The 14,494-nt window shown below is 63.3% G+C and overlaps 1 protein-coding gene across 1 annotated transcript in view; it reads right to left on the bottom strand.

The window, feature by feature from the left end:
• The window catches only part of SMYD5 (SMYD family member 5), a 20,230-nt gene extending 5,736 nt beyond the window's left edge, over positions 1 to 14,494 (bottom strand). Inside the window, exons 1-12 of the mRNA XM_089777739.1 lie at positions 14,341 to 14,494; positions 13,443 to 13,551; positions 11,154 to 11,293; positions 10,153 to 10,274; positions 8,719 to 8,788; positions 6,887 to 6,991; positions 6,307 to 6,369; positions 3,155 to 3,225; positions 2,584 to 2,690; positions 1,648 to 1,704; positions 723 to 817; positions 113 to 183 (exon numbers count right to left, since the gene is read on the bottom strand). Of these exons, the coding sequence (XP_089633865.1) occupies positions 113 to 183; positions 723 to 817; positions 1,648 to 1,704; positions 2,584 to 2,690; positions 3,155 to 3,225; positions 6,307 to 6,369; positions 6,887 to 6,991; positions 8,719 to 8,788; positions 10,153 to 10,274; positions 11,154 to 11,293; positions 13,443 to 13,551; positions 14,341 to 14,433 (1,103 nt within the window). The 5' untranslated portion in view covers positions 14,434 to 14,494. The remainder of the gene's footprint in view (positions 1 to 112; positions 184 to 722; positions 818 to 1,647; positions 1,705 to 2,583; positions 2,691 to 3,154; positions 3,226 to 6,306; positions 6,370 to 6,886; positions 6,992 to 8,718; positions 8,789 to 10,152; positions 10,275 to 11,153; positions 11,294 to 13,442; positions 13,552 to 14,340) is intronic.

Raw genomic sequence — 14,494 nt, 5'->3', positions numbered from 1 at the left:
AAGCCAGGGATGACATTCTGCGGAGCCGCTTGGTGCTGCCGGCCCTGCCTTGGGAGCCCCCCCCCCGCCCTGCCCCCAGGGCCCGCGGCTCGGCGCCGGGGGCCAGCCCTACCTGAGGATCTTGTGGCGGCTGTGTCTACTCCGCTCCCGCTGGCAGCAGTCTAAGTAGCTAATGCAGATTTCCTGGCGAGGCAAGAGTCACGCAGGCCTGGCTGAGAGTCAGTTCCCGTCTCGTCCTCAGCCCAGCCCCCCGCCTTCCTGCCCTCACACGAGCCTGGGGGCGGAGGGGGGTCAGATCTGAACTACCCGGACGGCCAGGGGCGTGGAGCACAGCCCCGTCTCTCGTCCGCACGGCGGAGATTGCCTGCGGCACCCCCACGGCTCGCAAGATAACCAGGGTCCCGAACAGCTCTGAATGACCTTTGTCCCTTCTTCACCCAAGGGCCACCTTTTAGCGAAACTCTGAACTGGGGCTCAAGCCTCAGCTCTGCTACAGCCTCCCTGCCTGGCCTTGGGCCAGTCACCTCATCTCTCCGTGCCTCAGTTTCCCCATATGTACAAAAGGGATGTTACCTACTAGGAAGTGCTCGGATATGATGGTAGTGGGCGGGGGCTATTCAGACTGGACAGCCATGCCTTTGGGAGGAGTCTGGGCTGTGAGTGGGGCTACAGGCTTTGTCCCTCCCCAGACAAAGAAGCCATTCCCTTCCCTGCCAGCTCACCTCTCCCGGCCTGATCTCCTCCAGGGCGGTGAGGTGGAGGAGGAAGTTGTTATCCGGGAAGGACGTCTCGGCGTTGGGGATGCAGCTGTGGTTACCTGCAGCAGGGAAGAGACAGGCACCCGAGCCGGTGAACACCACACAACGTACCCTCTGATTGTTTTCATGTGCGGAATAAATGTTGTTCTGTGCACCACGGTGTGTGCACCACCAGCAGAAACACACGCTGCCGGCTGTGGGCGCTGTGCTAATCAGCACTGGAATACCTGCAGGGTGGCCGCCCACGCGCTCCGCTGACAGGGAGCCGCGGTGACACACGCAGCCAGGGTGGCGCCAGAGACAGCAAGCCCAGCATGGGCAGCAGCTCCGGCTCCCCACGCAGCCCCCGGCAGCCTCGCCTGGAGGATGAGCCAAAGGCTTAGTTCAAACCCCTCATCCCTGGGAGGAAACTGCCAAGACCCTGGCTGAGCGACGCCCGGCGGCGCTCTCTCTACGCTCGCTCTCTTCTCGTTCATAACGCAGGCCTTGACTGCCGCTCCTTTAACAACAGGAGGCAGCTAAGCCTGGACACCTCCCCAAAGCACTGCCACCCCGCTGGGTGCAGAGAGCTCTCTGGGGCCTGAGTCACGCGGTATGTGTCTGTCACGTGCCCTGTGCCCCGGCACTCTGGAGAAATGCGGAGGTTCCCTTGGCGCTAGGCTGCAGAGCCGGGTTTGTTATTGTAGGGTCACTCGTGTGGGCGGAGCTGCTGGCGTTTATTTTCACGTCTGGCCTGTTAGCGTTGGAGAGGCATCCCGCCAATAAGCAGGAGGCGAGCAGACAGCCCAGGCTGGCCCACCCGAGCAGGCCGCGTCTCTGGAAAGCCGCTCAAAGTGGCGCCAAAGGGGGAGGGGCCGGGCAGGCCAGTTGGCACCGGCGTGTTACTTACAGCAGCTCTGGAGCACGTAGAGGCCGGAGCCCTCGCAGTTCAAGAACTCGCCGGTCTCTGAGGCAGAAAGAGGCGGTTACGGTGCTGGCTGGCTTTCCCCGGCCACACCCTGATCCTCGCGCCACGGGGCAAACGCAGCCAAGACAGAGCCTTTTAGTACCTGGGCCCGGCACACCAAGCCAATTCAGCCCCCCAGAGAGCTTGGCGACTGGCCAGCTGGGGGGCTGGTATTTAAAGGGGTCAGACCCCAAACTCCCTCCCATACAGCTCGGGGAGGAACTGAAGGCCTGGAGGCAGCCAATTCATTCACTACACCTACCAATCAAGCAGCTAGCGACTGCTCCGCATCCGTGCCCCACGCAGCGCGGAAGCAAATTACGGAGCGGGGGTTTCAAAACTGGCTGCCGTCGCCTGGGGACGCAGCCATCTCCCTCCGCCAGCCCCCGGACCTGCTCCCGGCAGCTCACCTCGCCTCAGCCGCGCTGCCCAGTCTCCGGAGCCCTATCCCCAGCTGCCCAGGCTACGGGGACTCCCGACAAAGCCAGTCCTGGCCCCGGCTCTGAACGGGAAGGAGGGGAGTTCTTTCCGGGCGCAGCCGGGAGCAGCTCAGGCAGATGTAAACACTGCCGCGGCCTTCAGTGTCAGCCGCATACGCCCCCCGGCGCGTACTCGCTTGGGCGGCCGGCAGCCCCGCTCTATTGCTCGGCCACTCACTCGAGTGCAGCTCAGGCGAGTGCTGCCATCTGCCCCCCAGCCGCAGCCTGGCCAGACACCGAACCCCCCTGCAGCTCAGAGACCCCGGCCAAGGCCTTCACGGGGCCGTCGCTGCCAGGTCCAACGTGCTGCCCCAGCCCACCCGTCCCAGGGACGACAACGCCCCGGGAACCCGAGCGCCGGCTGCCTGGGAGCCGCGCCGCTGCGTCCCGCCGCCCTGACCTCGCTCGATATCCTTGTAGAGCTGGTCTATGAAGGCGTCTAGCTCCTCTCGCTCGCGTAGGGGAAGCTCGAGGGCATCGCAGGCGTGGACCCACTGGCTCAGGGAGCTGGCGGAAACCAGACAGAACACGGCCATGTTGCCAAAGGGCGCTGGATCCGGGCGGGAGGGGGAGCGCGCCGCCCAGACCCCCGCGCGCAGGACAGCCGGGATCACGTCCCGTGAGCGAGCCAGACTCCCCGTCTTCAGCGCAGGACGCGCCGGAGGGGGCAGGACTCCCTGGAGCTCCCCAGGGCTCAGTTATCCAAGGGCCCCAACAGGCCAAGCCCCGATGCAGACCCAGCCCTGAGCTGGAGAGGCTCTGGAGTCAGGGAGCTCCTGTCCTAGCATTTCCGGAAGCTCAGCAGCACGTACCCAAGGTTTTCTAGGCTCTCGAGATACGCAGGGTGGCTCCCAGCGGCCGGGTTGAGTCGTGTGCACGCTGAGGGGAGCCCAGAGCCCTCGCGAGCTCCCATGGGACTCTCGTCCCGCCCGTGCCGACTTCTCGCCGCGCAGGGCGAAGCCCTGGGTTACCTTGTGCCGATGCCTTGGCCGTTGGTCCCCACCAGGGCGAAGAGCGAGCGGAACCCTTCTGGAGTGAACCACTGCAGGGAGAGCGAGGAGCAAGAGGATCCGTTTACCGGGCAGGACTGCAGGGCGAGCCGCCCTCTCCGCAGCTCCCACATGCTCTGGCTCAGGGATTCCCACCCCTTTGGATACCAGGGACCGGCCCGCTGCCTTCCTCGCCCTCAGGAGTGCCCAGGGACCGGCCCGCTGCCTTCCTCGCACTCAGGAGAGCCCAGGGACCGGCCCGCTGCCTTCCTCGCCCTCAGGAGAGCCCAGGGACCGGCCCGCTGCCTTCCTCGCCCTCAGAAGAGCCCAGGGACCGGCCCACTGCCTTCCTCGCCCTCAGGAGAGCCCAGGGACCGGCCCGCTGCCTTCCTCGCCCTCAGGAGAGCCCAGGGACCGGCCCGCTGCCTTCCTCGCCCTCAGGAGAGCCCAGGGACCGGCCCGCTGCCTTCCTCGCCCACAGGAGAGCCCAGGGACCGGCCCGCTGCCTTCCTCGCCCTCAGGAGAGCCCAGGGACCGGCCCGCTGCCTTCCTCACCCTCAGGAGAGCCCAGGGACCGGCCCGCTGCCTTCCTCGCCCTCAGGAGAGCCCAGGCACCGGCCCGCTGCCTTCCTCGCCCTCAGGAGAGCCCAGGGACCGGCCCGCTGCCTTCCTCGCCCTCAGGAGAGCCCAGGGACCGGCCCGCTGCCTTCCTCGCCCTCAGGAGAGCCCAGGGACCGGCCCGCTGCCTTCCTCGCCCTCAGGAGAGCCCAGGCACCGGCCCGCTGCCTTCCTCGCCCTCAGGAGAGCCCAGGGACCGGCCCGCTGCCTTCCTCGCCCTCAGGAGAGCCCAGGGACCGGCCCGCTGCCTTCCTCGCCCTCAGGAGAGCCCAGGCACCGGCCCGCTGCCTTCCTCGCCCTCAGGAGAGCCCAGGCACCGGCCCGCTGCCTTCCTCGCCCTCAGGAGAGCCCAGGGACCGGCCCGCTGCCTTCCTCGCCCTCAGGAGAGCCCAGGGACCGGCCCGCTGCCTTCCTCGCCCTCAGGAGAGCCCAGGGACCGGCCCGCTGCCTTCCTCGCCCACAGGAGAGCCCAGGGACCGGCCCGCTGCCTTCCTCGCACTCAGAAGAGCCCAGGGACCGGCCCGCTGCCTTCCTCGCCCACAGGAGAGCCCAGGGACCAGCCCGCTGCCTTCCTCGCCCACAGGAGAGCCCAGGGACCGGCCCGCTGCCTTCCTCGCCCTCAGGAGAGCCCAGGGACCGGCCCGCTGCCTACCTCGCCCACAGGAGAGCCCAGGGACCGGCCCGCTGCCTTCCTCGCCCTCAGGAGAGCCCAGGGACCGGCCCGCTGCCTACCTCGCCCACAGGAGAGCCCAGGGACCGGCCCGCTGCCTTCCTCGCCCACAGGAGAGCCCAGGGACCGGCCCGCTGCCTTCCTCGCCCTCAGGAGAGCCCAGGCACCGGCCCGCTGCCTTCCTCGCCCTCAGGAGAGCCCAGGGACCGGCCCGCTGCCTTCCTCGCCCTCAGGAGAGCCCAGGGACCGGCCCGCTGCCTTCCTCGCCCTCAGGAGAGCCCAGGGACCGGCCCGCTGCCTTCCTCGCCCACAGGAGAGCCCAGGGACCGGCCCGCTGCCTTCCTCGCACTCAGAAGAGCCCAGGGACCGGCCCGCTGCCTTCCTCGCCCACAGGAGAGCCCAGGGACCAGCCCGCTGCCTTCCTCGCCCACAGGAGAGCCCAGGGACCGGCCCGCTGCCTTCCTCGCCCTCAGGAGAGCCCAGGGACCGGCCCGCTGCCTACCTCGCCCACAGGAGAGCCCAGGGACCGGCCCGCTGCCTTCCTCGCCCTCAGGAGAGCCCAGGGACCGGCCCGCTGCCTTCCTCGCCCACAGGAGAGCCCAGGGACCGGCCCGCTGCCTTCCTCGCCCACAGGAGAGCCCAGGGACCGGCCCGCTGCCTTCCTCGCCCTCAGGAGAGCCCAGGGACCAGCCCGCTGCCTTCCTCGCCCACAGGAGAGCCCAGGGACCGGCCCGCTGCCTTCCTCGCCCACAGGAGAGCCCAGGGACCGGCCCGCTGCCTTCCTCGCCCTCAGGAGAGCCCAGGGACCGGCCCGCTGCCTTCCTCGCCCACAGGAGAGCCCAGGGACCGGCCCGCTGCCTTCCTCGCACTCAGGAGAGCCCAGGGACCGGCCCGCTGCCTTCCTCGCCCACAGGAGAGACCAGGGCCTGGCCGTGGGCAGCCTCACGATCCAGGCCTGTTACAGACTCACGTTCCAGGCCTGTTACAGACTCACACGACGGGCCGCGGGCGCTGGGGCGGCCAGAGAACGGGTACTACCGCTATTACAGCCAGCAGCAAAGGAAGGCCCCGCTCTGCTGTGACGCGGCTTTAGCACCTGTCATAGCAAAGCCTGCACCCGGGAGGGAGCGCTAGAAATGCCCAGAGAGAGACCTGGCTGGGGAAACTGAGGCATCAGCGCTTAGCATCCCCAGCTCCCATTCCCTGCGGGGAGGGGAGGGGGAGATCAGGACCTTTGACCATCGGACCAAGCAAGCAAGGGGGCCCCAGCCTCTAGCAGAATCCAGGGTCACCAGCTTCCATTCTGCCCCCCTCGGCTTCACCCCGTGACTCCTGCTTGCCGCCCCCTAGTGAGCTGGTTCTGGTCCCCCCAACTCCCCACATTTGCCCTCTTGCTCCTTTCTGGGCTCGATCAGCACCCAGGGGGAGGTGGGTTGGCTCTTCGGAAAAGCCGGCTCCCTGTGAGGGGGGCTCAGCTCTAGGGCTCCAAGGGAGGCCGTGGAACCCGCCCTCCCTGGAAGTTTCTAGAACAGGCTGGACACCGGGCAGGCTGGTCTGGGTGACTCGGCTCTGCCTCAGGACGAGATGACTCTCGGGTCCCTTCCAGCCCCCTGGGCCTGTCTGAGCTCAGAGCACGCAGGGGTGAAATGCTCGGGGCCAGAGAGCAAGGCTGCCCCTCGTACTCCCCCTCAGCCCCGCGAGGGTGAGGCACTGACAGGCTCCAGGCCCAACCCTAGCCCCTTGGTGCTCTCGGGACAGGCAGCCCACTTCAGAGGCTCTGGGGAGAAACGGGGGCTCCTCGGCGCGCCCCCTGGGGAGGAAGGGGGTGACGAGGACGTGCACTCACCCTGCTGAGGTGTTCGTCGTACAGGGCTTCTGTGAAGAGCCGCCGGAGGAGCTCTAGCTGGCCCTGGAGAAACAGGGCCCCAAGATGAGCGAGGAGAGAGCCACAGGGCTGGTGCGGTGGCCGCGTTCCAGCCAGCCGGAGTCTGGCGCAGGCCAGGCGGCTCTTTGCTTCACCGCCGTCCGGCAGGAGGCTGCTTGTCTAAACGGTCCCACATGGACAACCCAAAGCCACTGCGGACGCTGGGGTCTGGCCACACCCTGCTGCCGGAGCATAAAGACCCCTGGCACTGACAGCAGACAGGCCGTAGCTTGGTCTGCTCCCACGGAGCCCGGGCAATACAGGGGCTTCGCGGCTGTGGCTCCCTCAGGTGGCCGGTCCCACGGCTGGCCCGTCGCTGAGCCTTAGTCCAAGTGGAGGAGGCCCGTGCTTTGGACGCTGAGAGTCCCAGGTCTGCTCATGACTGTGGGGTGTCTGTGTGACCAAGGAGCCCTCAGAGGGAAAGCAGAGGAACCCAGGGACCCCATGAACGCCCCTGCCTTGCCCCAAAGGCCCAAGCACACGGCAGGAGCGACGCGCTCACCTTGAATTTGTCCCCCAGAAGTTTGTGAACAATCTCCTCCTCTTCGTTGGCCGTTTTACAGCAGAACTGAGAGAAAAGCTTCACCCACCGGTCCTTGTCCTTCGCCTGAAACGCACCAAACACGCGCTCAAACAGGCGCTCCAGAGGGAAAGAAAAGGGGAGGATGGCTGGTTGTGTGTTTAAACGCACAGGGTGGGGACTAGGAGAGCCGGGTTCAGTTCTGCTCTGCCACTGACACACTGTTGTGGACATGTCCACCCGTGCCTCAGTTTCCCCATATGCGACATAAAGATAAGATTTGAGAGGGGAGCTGTGAGGCCATGCAGGTGAGACACTCGGACACACAGAGTGAGGGCCGTGCGGGAAGCTAGAACGAGAAGGAGAATACGCCATGGAGGGGCTATTCATGCAAAGGACTTAACCTAGTTCCATAGTGATAGCTTCTATTCTAGGCAAGCTCAGGTCTCCCTTTGCTAGGGGTGATAACGGTTCTGATGGAACGAGGGACGTCACAACCCCAAACTGCAGTTAGGAAATGCTGCTTCATACACAGCCCCACCCCTTTCTCCTGAGCTCTCCCAGGCCCCTGGAGATCACGTCTCAGGGAGCGGTCTTGAGACAACACGTCACCTACCCTGGATGTTAGCCCATAAAGTTCACCTCCCATGGCTCAGCTCTGCCACACGGGTGGGGGGCAGTGTTCCTCGTAAGCTGGGCATTTGTGCGGCCGCTCAGGAGACATCCAAATGCTGCCCAGCTGATCAGCAGAGCACTCACAGCTAGTTTTTTTTGTTTCTAGTGGTGGTGCACATTCACACATGCCTTGGTGCACATAAAAATTTATTCCGCACATGTATCAAAAAATCCGGACACAGGTGGAAAAGATTGGTGGAAACACTGGCAGGGGGGTATTATTCTGCCCTTCTCAGCATGATACCCAAAGCCCTTACAAGGTCTGGGCCAACACCAGACCACGTTTTCCCAGAGCTACAGGCAGCCCCGCCCTATTGCTACAGGCAGTGCCCAGGAAGACCGGGGAATGAGGGGTGCTGACCTGCCAGGTGCTTAGCTTGCAGCAAGTCTGCATGGCAAAGGGAAGGCGTGGCCAGAGCACACCGAGCTAGCAATAACCGTAGCACTGAAGATGTAGATGGAGGCAAGACAGTGCAGCACCAGATCCAGCAGGGGCCAGCCAATGAAATTAATAGGCAGCAGGTTTAAAACAAACCAAAGGACGTTATTTCTTCACACTACACGCAGCTAACCAGTGTATGGCCGCTCTTACGGCCTTATGTTCCTAACCTGCGGAACTCCTTGCCACAGGAGGGTGTGAAGGCCAAGACTATAACAGGGTTCAACACGGAACTACATAAATTCACGGAGGTTAGGTCCATCAATGGCTATTAGCCAGGATGGGTAGGAAAGGTGGCCCTAGCGTCTGTCTGCCAAAAGCTGGGGATGGGTGGCAGGGGAGGGATTGATGGTTGCCTGCTCTGTTCATTCCCCCTGGCACACCTGGCATTGGCCACAGTCAGAAGACAGGATGATGGGCTTGTGGTCTGCCCCAGTATGGCCATGCTTATGGGCTAATAACTAAGTCCAGCCTGCACAGGACGCTGGATATGTCCTCAGCTTGATAACCTGTGCCACCACGTTCTCACTTCTGCTGTGAACCCCACTAGCAAGACTAACATTAGTGTGGGGGTGCTGATGCTGACCCCTTCCTGGGCAACGCTGGCGTTCCCCTAAAGCAGAGGGCCGGCAGCAGGGAGCAATGTGGAGGAGATGCAGAGACACGCCTAGAACCACGAGCAGCAAACTGAGGCACGCACCTGTTTGACAGTGGCTATCATCCTGGCCAGCAGCATGATGCTGGCAGTCTCCGGAGGGTAATGGATGTTTCTGTAGGAGAGGGAGGAATAATATGGAGAGAGCGAGATGAGCAGAGATGTCCTGGCACTGAGACAGTAAGGGGGGCTTGCTCCCTGTAGGGAGACAGGACTGAAACCTCCCACCGCCTCCCTTCTACACAGACATCGGACTGACACAAGCAGCCCAGGGGCCCCGGGGAAGTGGAAATTAACCGCATTCGAAAAGGCTGAGTGGGGGGATTTGCAGACCTCTGGTTATAGAGCTGGCAAAGGAGCAACTCCCCGCCCTGACTCTGGACTGTAGCAGGAGACCTTGCTGGCCTTGCCTACCACTCCTTTCTATGCTTGTGGACAGGGAAACAGCTAAAGGCAGCAAGGCCAACGAGCTACAGCCCTCGAGAGACTCCAGTTCTAGTCTCAGCGTGGCTGTGGGACCTTCTGTCAGTGCCCCGCCTTCCCTCCCACCAGTGGTCTATTGAGACTGCAAATTCTCTGGGGCTGGGCCTGGATTTCAGCTCGCACAGGGATCTCCGAGTGCTCCTAGAATACAAATAACTGAAGAGCCAGCTAAGAACGTACTTGTTAATCCTCATGAGTTGTTGCTGTCTAATGGTTAAGCGCAGGGCTGGAGTCAGGAGAACTGGGCTCTGTTACCCCCTAGACCCCAGGCAGATACCGCCCCTGCTCTGTGCCTCAGTTTCCTCACTTGCAAACAGGGATCAAAATCCTTCTCTTTCCCTTGCAAGAGTGTCGGGAGGCTTAATTCAATAATGAAGCAGGGATGGAAAACCCTGTTTAATTGGGTAAGCAGTTAAATGTAATGTTTAACCGGTTAGCCGATTAAAAGGGGGGAGGCAGCTCCCAACCCACGGCAGGCTTCATGGGGCTCAAGCAGTCTCCTTTCCTCGGCGGACAGGGAGCTGCTCCAGCCCCCACCGGTGGACCAGAACTGGTACGCCTCATCCCTTAAGGGCGAGGCTTATCGATGAACCTTCCACGTCCCTCCTGCGAAAGGCTCAGAGCTCTGCAGATGGCACCATGGAAGGGCCGTGCTGTAATACAGGCACTGGGGTGTGCTGCTCTATTGCCCTCTGCTGGACGCCATCAGAACTGCTCCGCTGGGTGTGGCAGCCTCCATACAGCTGAGGGAGATTCTCTCCTAGCTCAAGCCACACAGGCGTGGCCTTCAGGAGCCTGTTCCCACTGGGGCCGTGAAGCCGCACTGGGACAGCTGCGTATCGTAGGTGGCCGTGGATGGCATCTAGGGTTATAGGCTGGGCAGTAAGTGACCCTGCCCCAGGCTACTTTCAGCTGGACACAGGGCGAGTCCTGAGTGGGCCAGTGCAGCCTATTTGGCAGACAGTTCTGGTCCATCAGTGCCTCCCACACACCTACCTCCAGGCCTCCTGCAGTTTGTTGAGCGGATGTTTGGGGTCCTCCCGGGAGGGGCCCAGGCACAGCACCTGGTGGTACTGCTCCAAAGCCGCCTGCCTGCATTCGGCACTGCAGTAAGCAACCTGGACAGCAAGAGAGACAGCGACACACGTCAGCCGGCACAAGAGTAACGGCGCCTTAGCCGGAGGACAGCGACCAGCCCTAGGCAGGGCGCTGGGAGAGGGAAGAGGGGGTCCCGGGAGCAGTCCTATCCCCTGAAGAGTCCTGGACCTGATCTATGGCAAGGAAGAGCAAGAGGGAGCAAAGGCACATCTTCCGCCTGGGTGAATCCCTCCCCGGACACACACGCAATGACTCTCCCCTGCAGCCCCATGGTGCTAGACCAGGGGAGCTGACAGCCACACCAGGCTCCTGGGCAAGGTGTGTGTATGGGGAGGGGGAACTCCTCACTCCAGGAAGAGGGAGGGACAAGGGCAGAAAGGGACGGGGCCGAGGGCAGAAAGGGACGGGGCCAAGGGCAGAAAGGGACGGGGCCAAGGGCAGTTGGCTCTCAGCGCTGCCTGGACCACAGCATCCTGCCATCCCCCTCATGCTGCCTGGAGCACACCACACACATCATGGCCTCCCCAGTCAGCCCTAAGGGCCATCTGGGTGGGCTCAGGGCTCCGAGCAGTTGTAGCAGCTGGAGCCCAACCCTCTTTGAATCACCAGGTCCTGGGGTTAATTGTCCCTTTGGCCCCACCCATTGGCTGGCCTGTGTAAGATCAGGCTGTAGAGTGGGAAGAGCTGGCTTAGCTGACCCAGGCGGACCTGCCCAGCCTACTGGCAGCGAGGAAAGCCATTCCATCTCCCCAATGAGAGCACCCCCACCCCTGGGCGGCAGCAGCCTCAATGGCAAATCTGAAAGGGACGTGGCCTGCTGGCAGATCACGTCCCATCCAAACCGATCCACACCAGGCCACCGCGATGGCCCTTCCCAGCTCTCCCCTGCAGCACCGCACCTGGCAATGGGGACAGGCCTGCTGCAAATCCTTCCGGATGCTGCACTGCTCCGGGTGCGGCAGGACCCGAGAGCTTTTCCCCAGCAGCCTCTGCGCGTTCTCCTCGGCGGTCTCCAAGGCCCGCAGACAGTGGTCACAGGCTGGAAGAGAGGAGGGGCCGGGCGGCAGAGGTTCAGCAGGAGGGTCTCTCAAAGGACGGATGCGTGTGCATGCAGCATGCCAGACCCTGGTTGTGTCAGTGTGGGTCCACTAACTTCCGTGGAGCGACACTGGTTTATGGTTCACTATCCCACTCAAAAGCACCACGCTGAAAACCTCATAGGCCCGAGGCTGTCCATAGAAAAACGGCCTCCGCTATCAGCCCCACCGCCTGCATCGGTAACTCCCTTTGCCTCCAAACGTCACCCGCGCTGTGGGTCCGCAAACGGATCTGTACGGCAAACCCCTGAGCTACACAGCTCCTGCCATACAAATGGCCGTCACGGATCTCCCTCGCTCGCTGGTACTTCATGCCACTTCAAATCTCAGCTGGAAATCTTTCCTCCCTGGCCTAACGCTCCTTGGTTTCTCATACAACACTAGCACTGGAAGGGACTTTGAGGTCATCAGGTCCAGTCTCCTGCCCTTCCGGCAGGATCAAGCACTTGATAAATATCTGTCCAACCTGCTCTTAAATATCTCCAGAGATGGGGATTCCACAACCTCCCTGGGCAATTTATTCCAGTGTTTAACCACCCTGACAGGTAGGAACTTTTTCCTAATGTCCAACCTAAACCTCCCTTGCTGCAGTTTAAGCCCATTGCTTCTTGTTCTATCCTCAGAGGCCAAGGAGAACAAGTTTTCTCCCTCCTCCTTGTGACACCCTTTTAGATACCTGAAAACGGCTATCATGTCCTCCCTCAATCTTCTCTTTTCCAAACTAAACAAACCCAATTCCTTCACTCTTCCCTCCTAGCTCATGTTCTCCAGACCTTTCATCATTCTTGTTGCTCTTCTCTGGACCCTCTCCAATTTCTCCACATCTTTCTTGAAACGTGGTGCCCAGAACTGGACACAACACTCCAACTGAGGCCTAACCAACACAGCAGTCTCCTCATCTGCCATCATTATTTAACCCTGTTACACCGTTAGGCATTGGTGGTATAAAAGGCACAGTGCCCAAGGAAGCCAAGGTCTACTGTAACAGCATGGGTGTCATGTAAGGGAGGGGGGGAGAACAAGCCTCCCAAATGTACCCTGGGTGGGAGGGGCCAGGGGTCAGCCGGCAGGCGGACTAGCGGGGGGTGTCTGGTGCTCACAAGAAGGGTCCATCCCCTCCCCTCCACACTCACCAGCAGGAAGTGGAGCAACACAGAATGGGGAACAGAGTGAGATGGGGCCACAGTGCTCTGCTTGCCGATGACTGAGGAGGGGGGTAAAAATCCCGTTAGTCCCCAGGGCCACATCACTCAGTGGAGGGGGAAGAGGCAAGGCGAGGGCAGGGGAGAGGCGGCACCGGGGAGAGGGTGGAACAGGGGTTGGGTGAGGCAGGTCCTGGAGTGGGGGGGTGAGTCACAGAACCATAGAGCTGGAAAAGATCTCAGGAGGTCATCAAGTCCAGCCCCCTGCCAAGGCAAGACCAATCCCCCAGCCCTTCCTCAGGCTGGGGGGGGGGGTCATGTGGCTGGTGGCCCCTCTGTCCCTCCTCAGCAGTCACCCCTGTGTAACAGGGCTCAGTAAATGATCACACCTTATTATACAGTTCCTCCCACCTCCCTTTTGCATTGGCTATGTCCAACCTGTAGATCCCAGGAATATACCACCATTTGCATTTGTCTCCCGCCTGATCTCTGGTCCAGGATCAGCGCTTGGAAAAGTTCTTTGTCCAGCACAGTGTTTCTAAACCCCAGAGGGCCAGGAGAGATCCAGTCTTAAAACCCTGTTCCTCTGAGTCATCATCTTGCTCCCCGCCCCACCAGCTTATTCCAATAACACCACGGTTTTTGCAGACAGTCTTTCACGAACCGCCGTATTTAGAGACAGGCGGCTTGTACCACGGATGTGTGGGGTTGTACAGCTTTTCAAGGGAACCAAACGTGATTTCTAGCACTGGTGGCTAGGGAGGCATCAGTCTATTTAAGCTAACAGCATTTTATTACCATAGGCCACTGACCAATATGGCCAGACTCAGGCATCGGGCCGGTGCAATTTTCTGGGGCACAAAAACATCAGGGTCCCCGCTTCTCTCTCAGGCGTAGTTACACGGGACGGCAGATCTACGCGTCTGCAAGCCAAGCGCTCTCCTCTCACCTTTGTATCCGTACAGCGCGTTCCAGAGGAACTGGGACGAGACCACAGGCTTCTCCAAGAAGAGCGTCTCCCCTTTCCGGATACTCCTGGTGGCAAACAGGCCTTTCCCCTGGGAACGGGGGCAGAAGGGGGCCCGTCGCGGCAAGTTCAGCGAGGGCCCAGCTAGCCACGGGCAGGGAGGTGCAGAGCCCTGTGGCCCTGGGGGACGCAGATCGGGGCAGGGGGATGCGGACCCGCAGGGCTGCCCCCCCCAGCCAGAGAGAGGGGGCGGGGAGCTCCCCCTCCCAGCGAGCCGGGGGCAGGCCACAAAGGGCCCGGGGGAGCCACGGCCGGGGCAGGGAGCCGGGCGGCACCAGGGGAATCTCTGGGGCAGGATCGGGGCCGCCGGGGAGCGGGGGGGGAGCTGCAGGGGGAGGTCAGGCCCGGGCGGGGGGGGGAGGGAGGGAGGGGGGTCAGACAGGCCCGGGCGGAGGGGGGAGTCGGGAGGGGGAGGGTCCCGGGGGGGGGTCAGGCCGGGCGGGGGGTCCCGGGGGGCCGAGGGGGGTCAGGCCGGGCGGGGGGGTCCCGGGGAGGTCAGGCCGGGCGGGGGGGTCCCGGGGGGCCGAGGGGGGTCAGGCCGGGCGGGGGGGGGTCCCGGGGGGCCGAGGGGGGGGGGTCATGCCGGGCGGGGGGTCCCGGGCGGGTCAGGCCGGGCGGGGGGTCCCGGGGGCCGAGGGGGGGGTCAGGCCGGGCGGGAGGGGTCCCGGGGGGCCGAGGGGGGGGGTCAGGCCGGGCGGGGGGTCCCGGGGGGCCGAGGGGGGGTCAGGCCGGGCGGGGGGGGGTCCCGGGGGGGTCAGGCCGGGCGGGGGGTCCCGGGGGGATCCCGGGGGGGTCAGGCCGGGGGGGGGGCCCCGCTCACCTTGAGGCTGCCGGCGAATCGCGCTTCCACGGCGGCGCGGGCGGCGCCCGGCTCGGCGCAGCGGCCGAACACGTCCCCCGTGGAGGCGGCCATCTTGGGCCCCCCCGCTCCGAGCCGCCCCGCCCCGCCCCGCCGACACAGGGGGCGGGGCCGG

This window comes from Pelodiscus sinensis, chromosome 4 (genome assembly GCF_052426305.1).
Source record: "Pelodiscus sinensis isolate ZL-2025 chromosome 4, ASM5242630v1, whole genome shotgun sequence".
NCBI lineage: Eukaryota > Metazoa > Chordata > Testudines > Trionychidae > Pelodiscus > Pelodiscus sinensis.
This window is presented reverse-complemented; position numbering and strand designations above follow the sequence as displayed.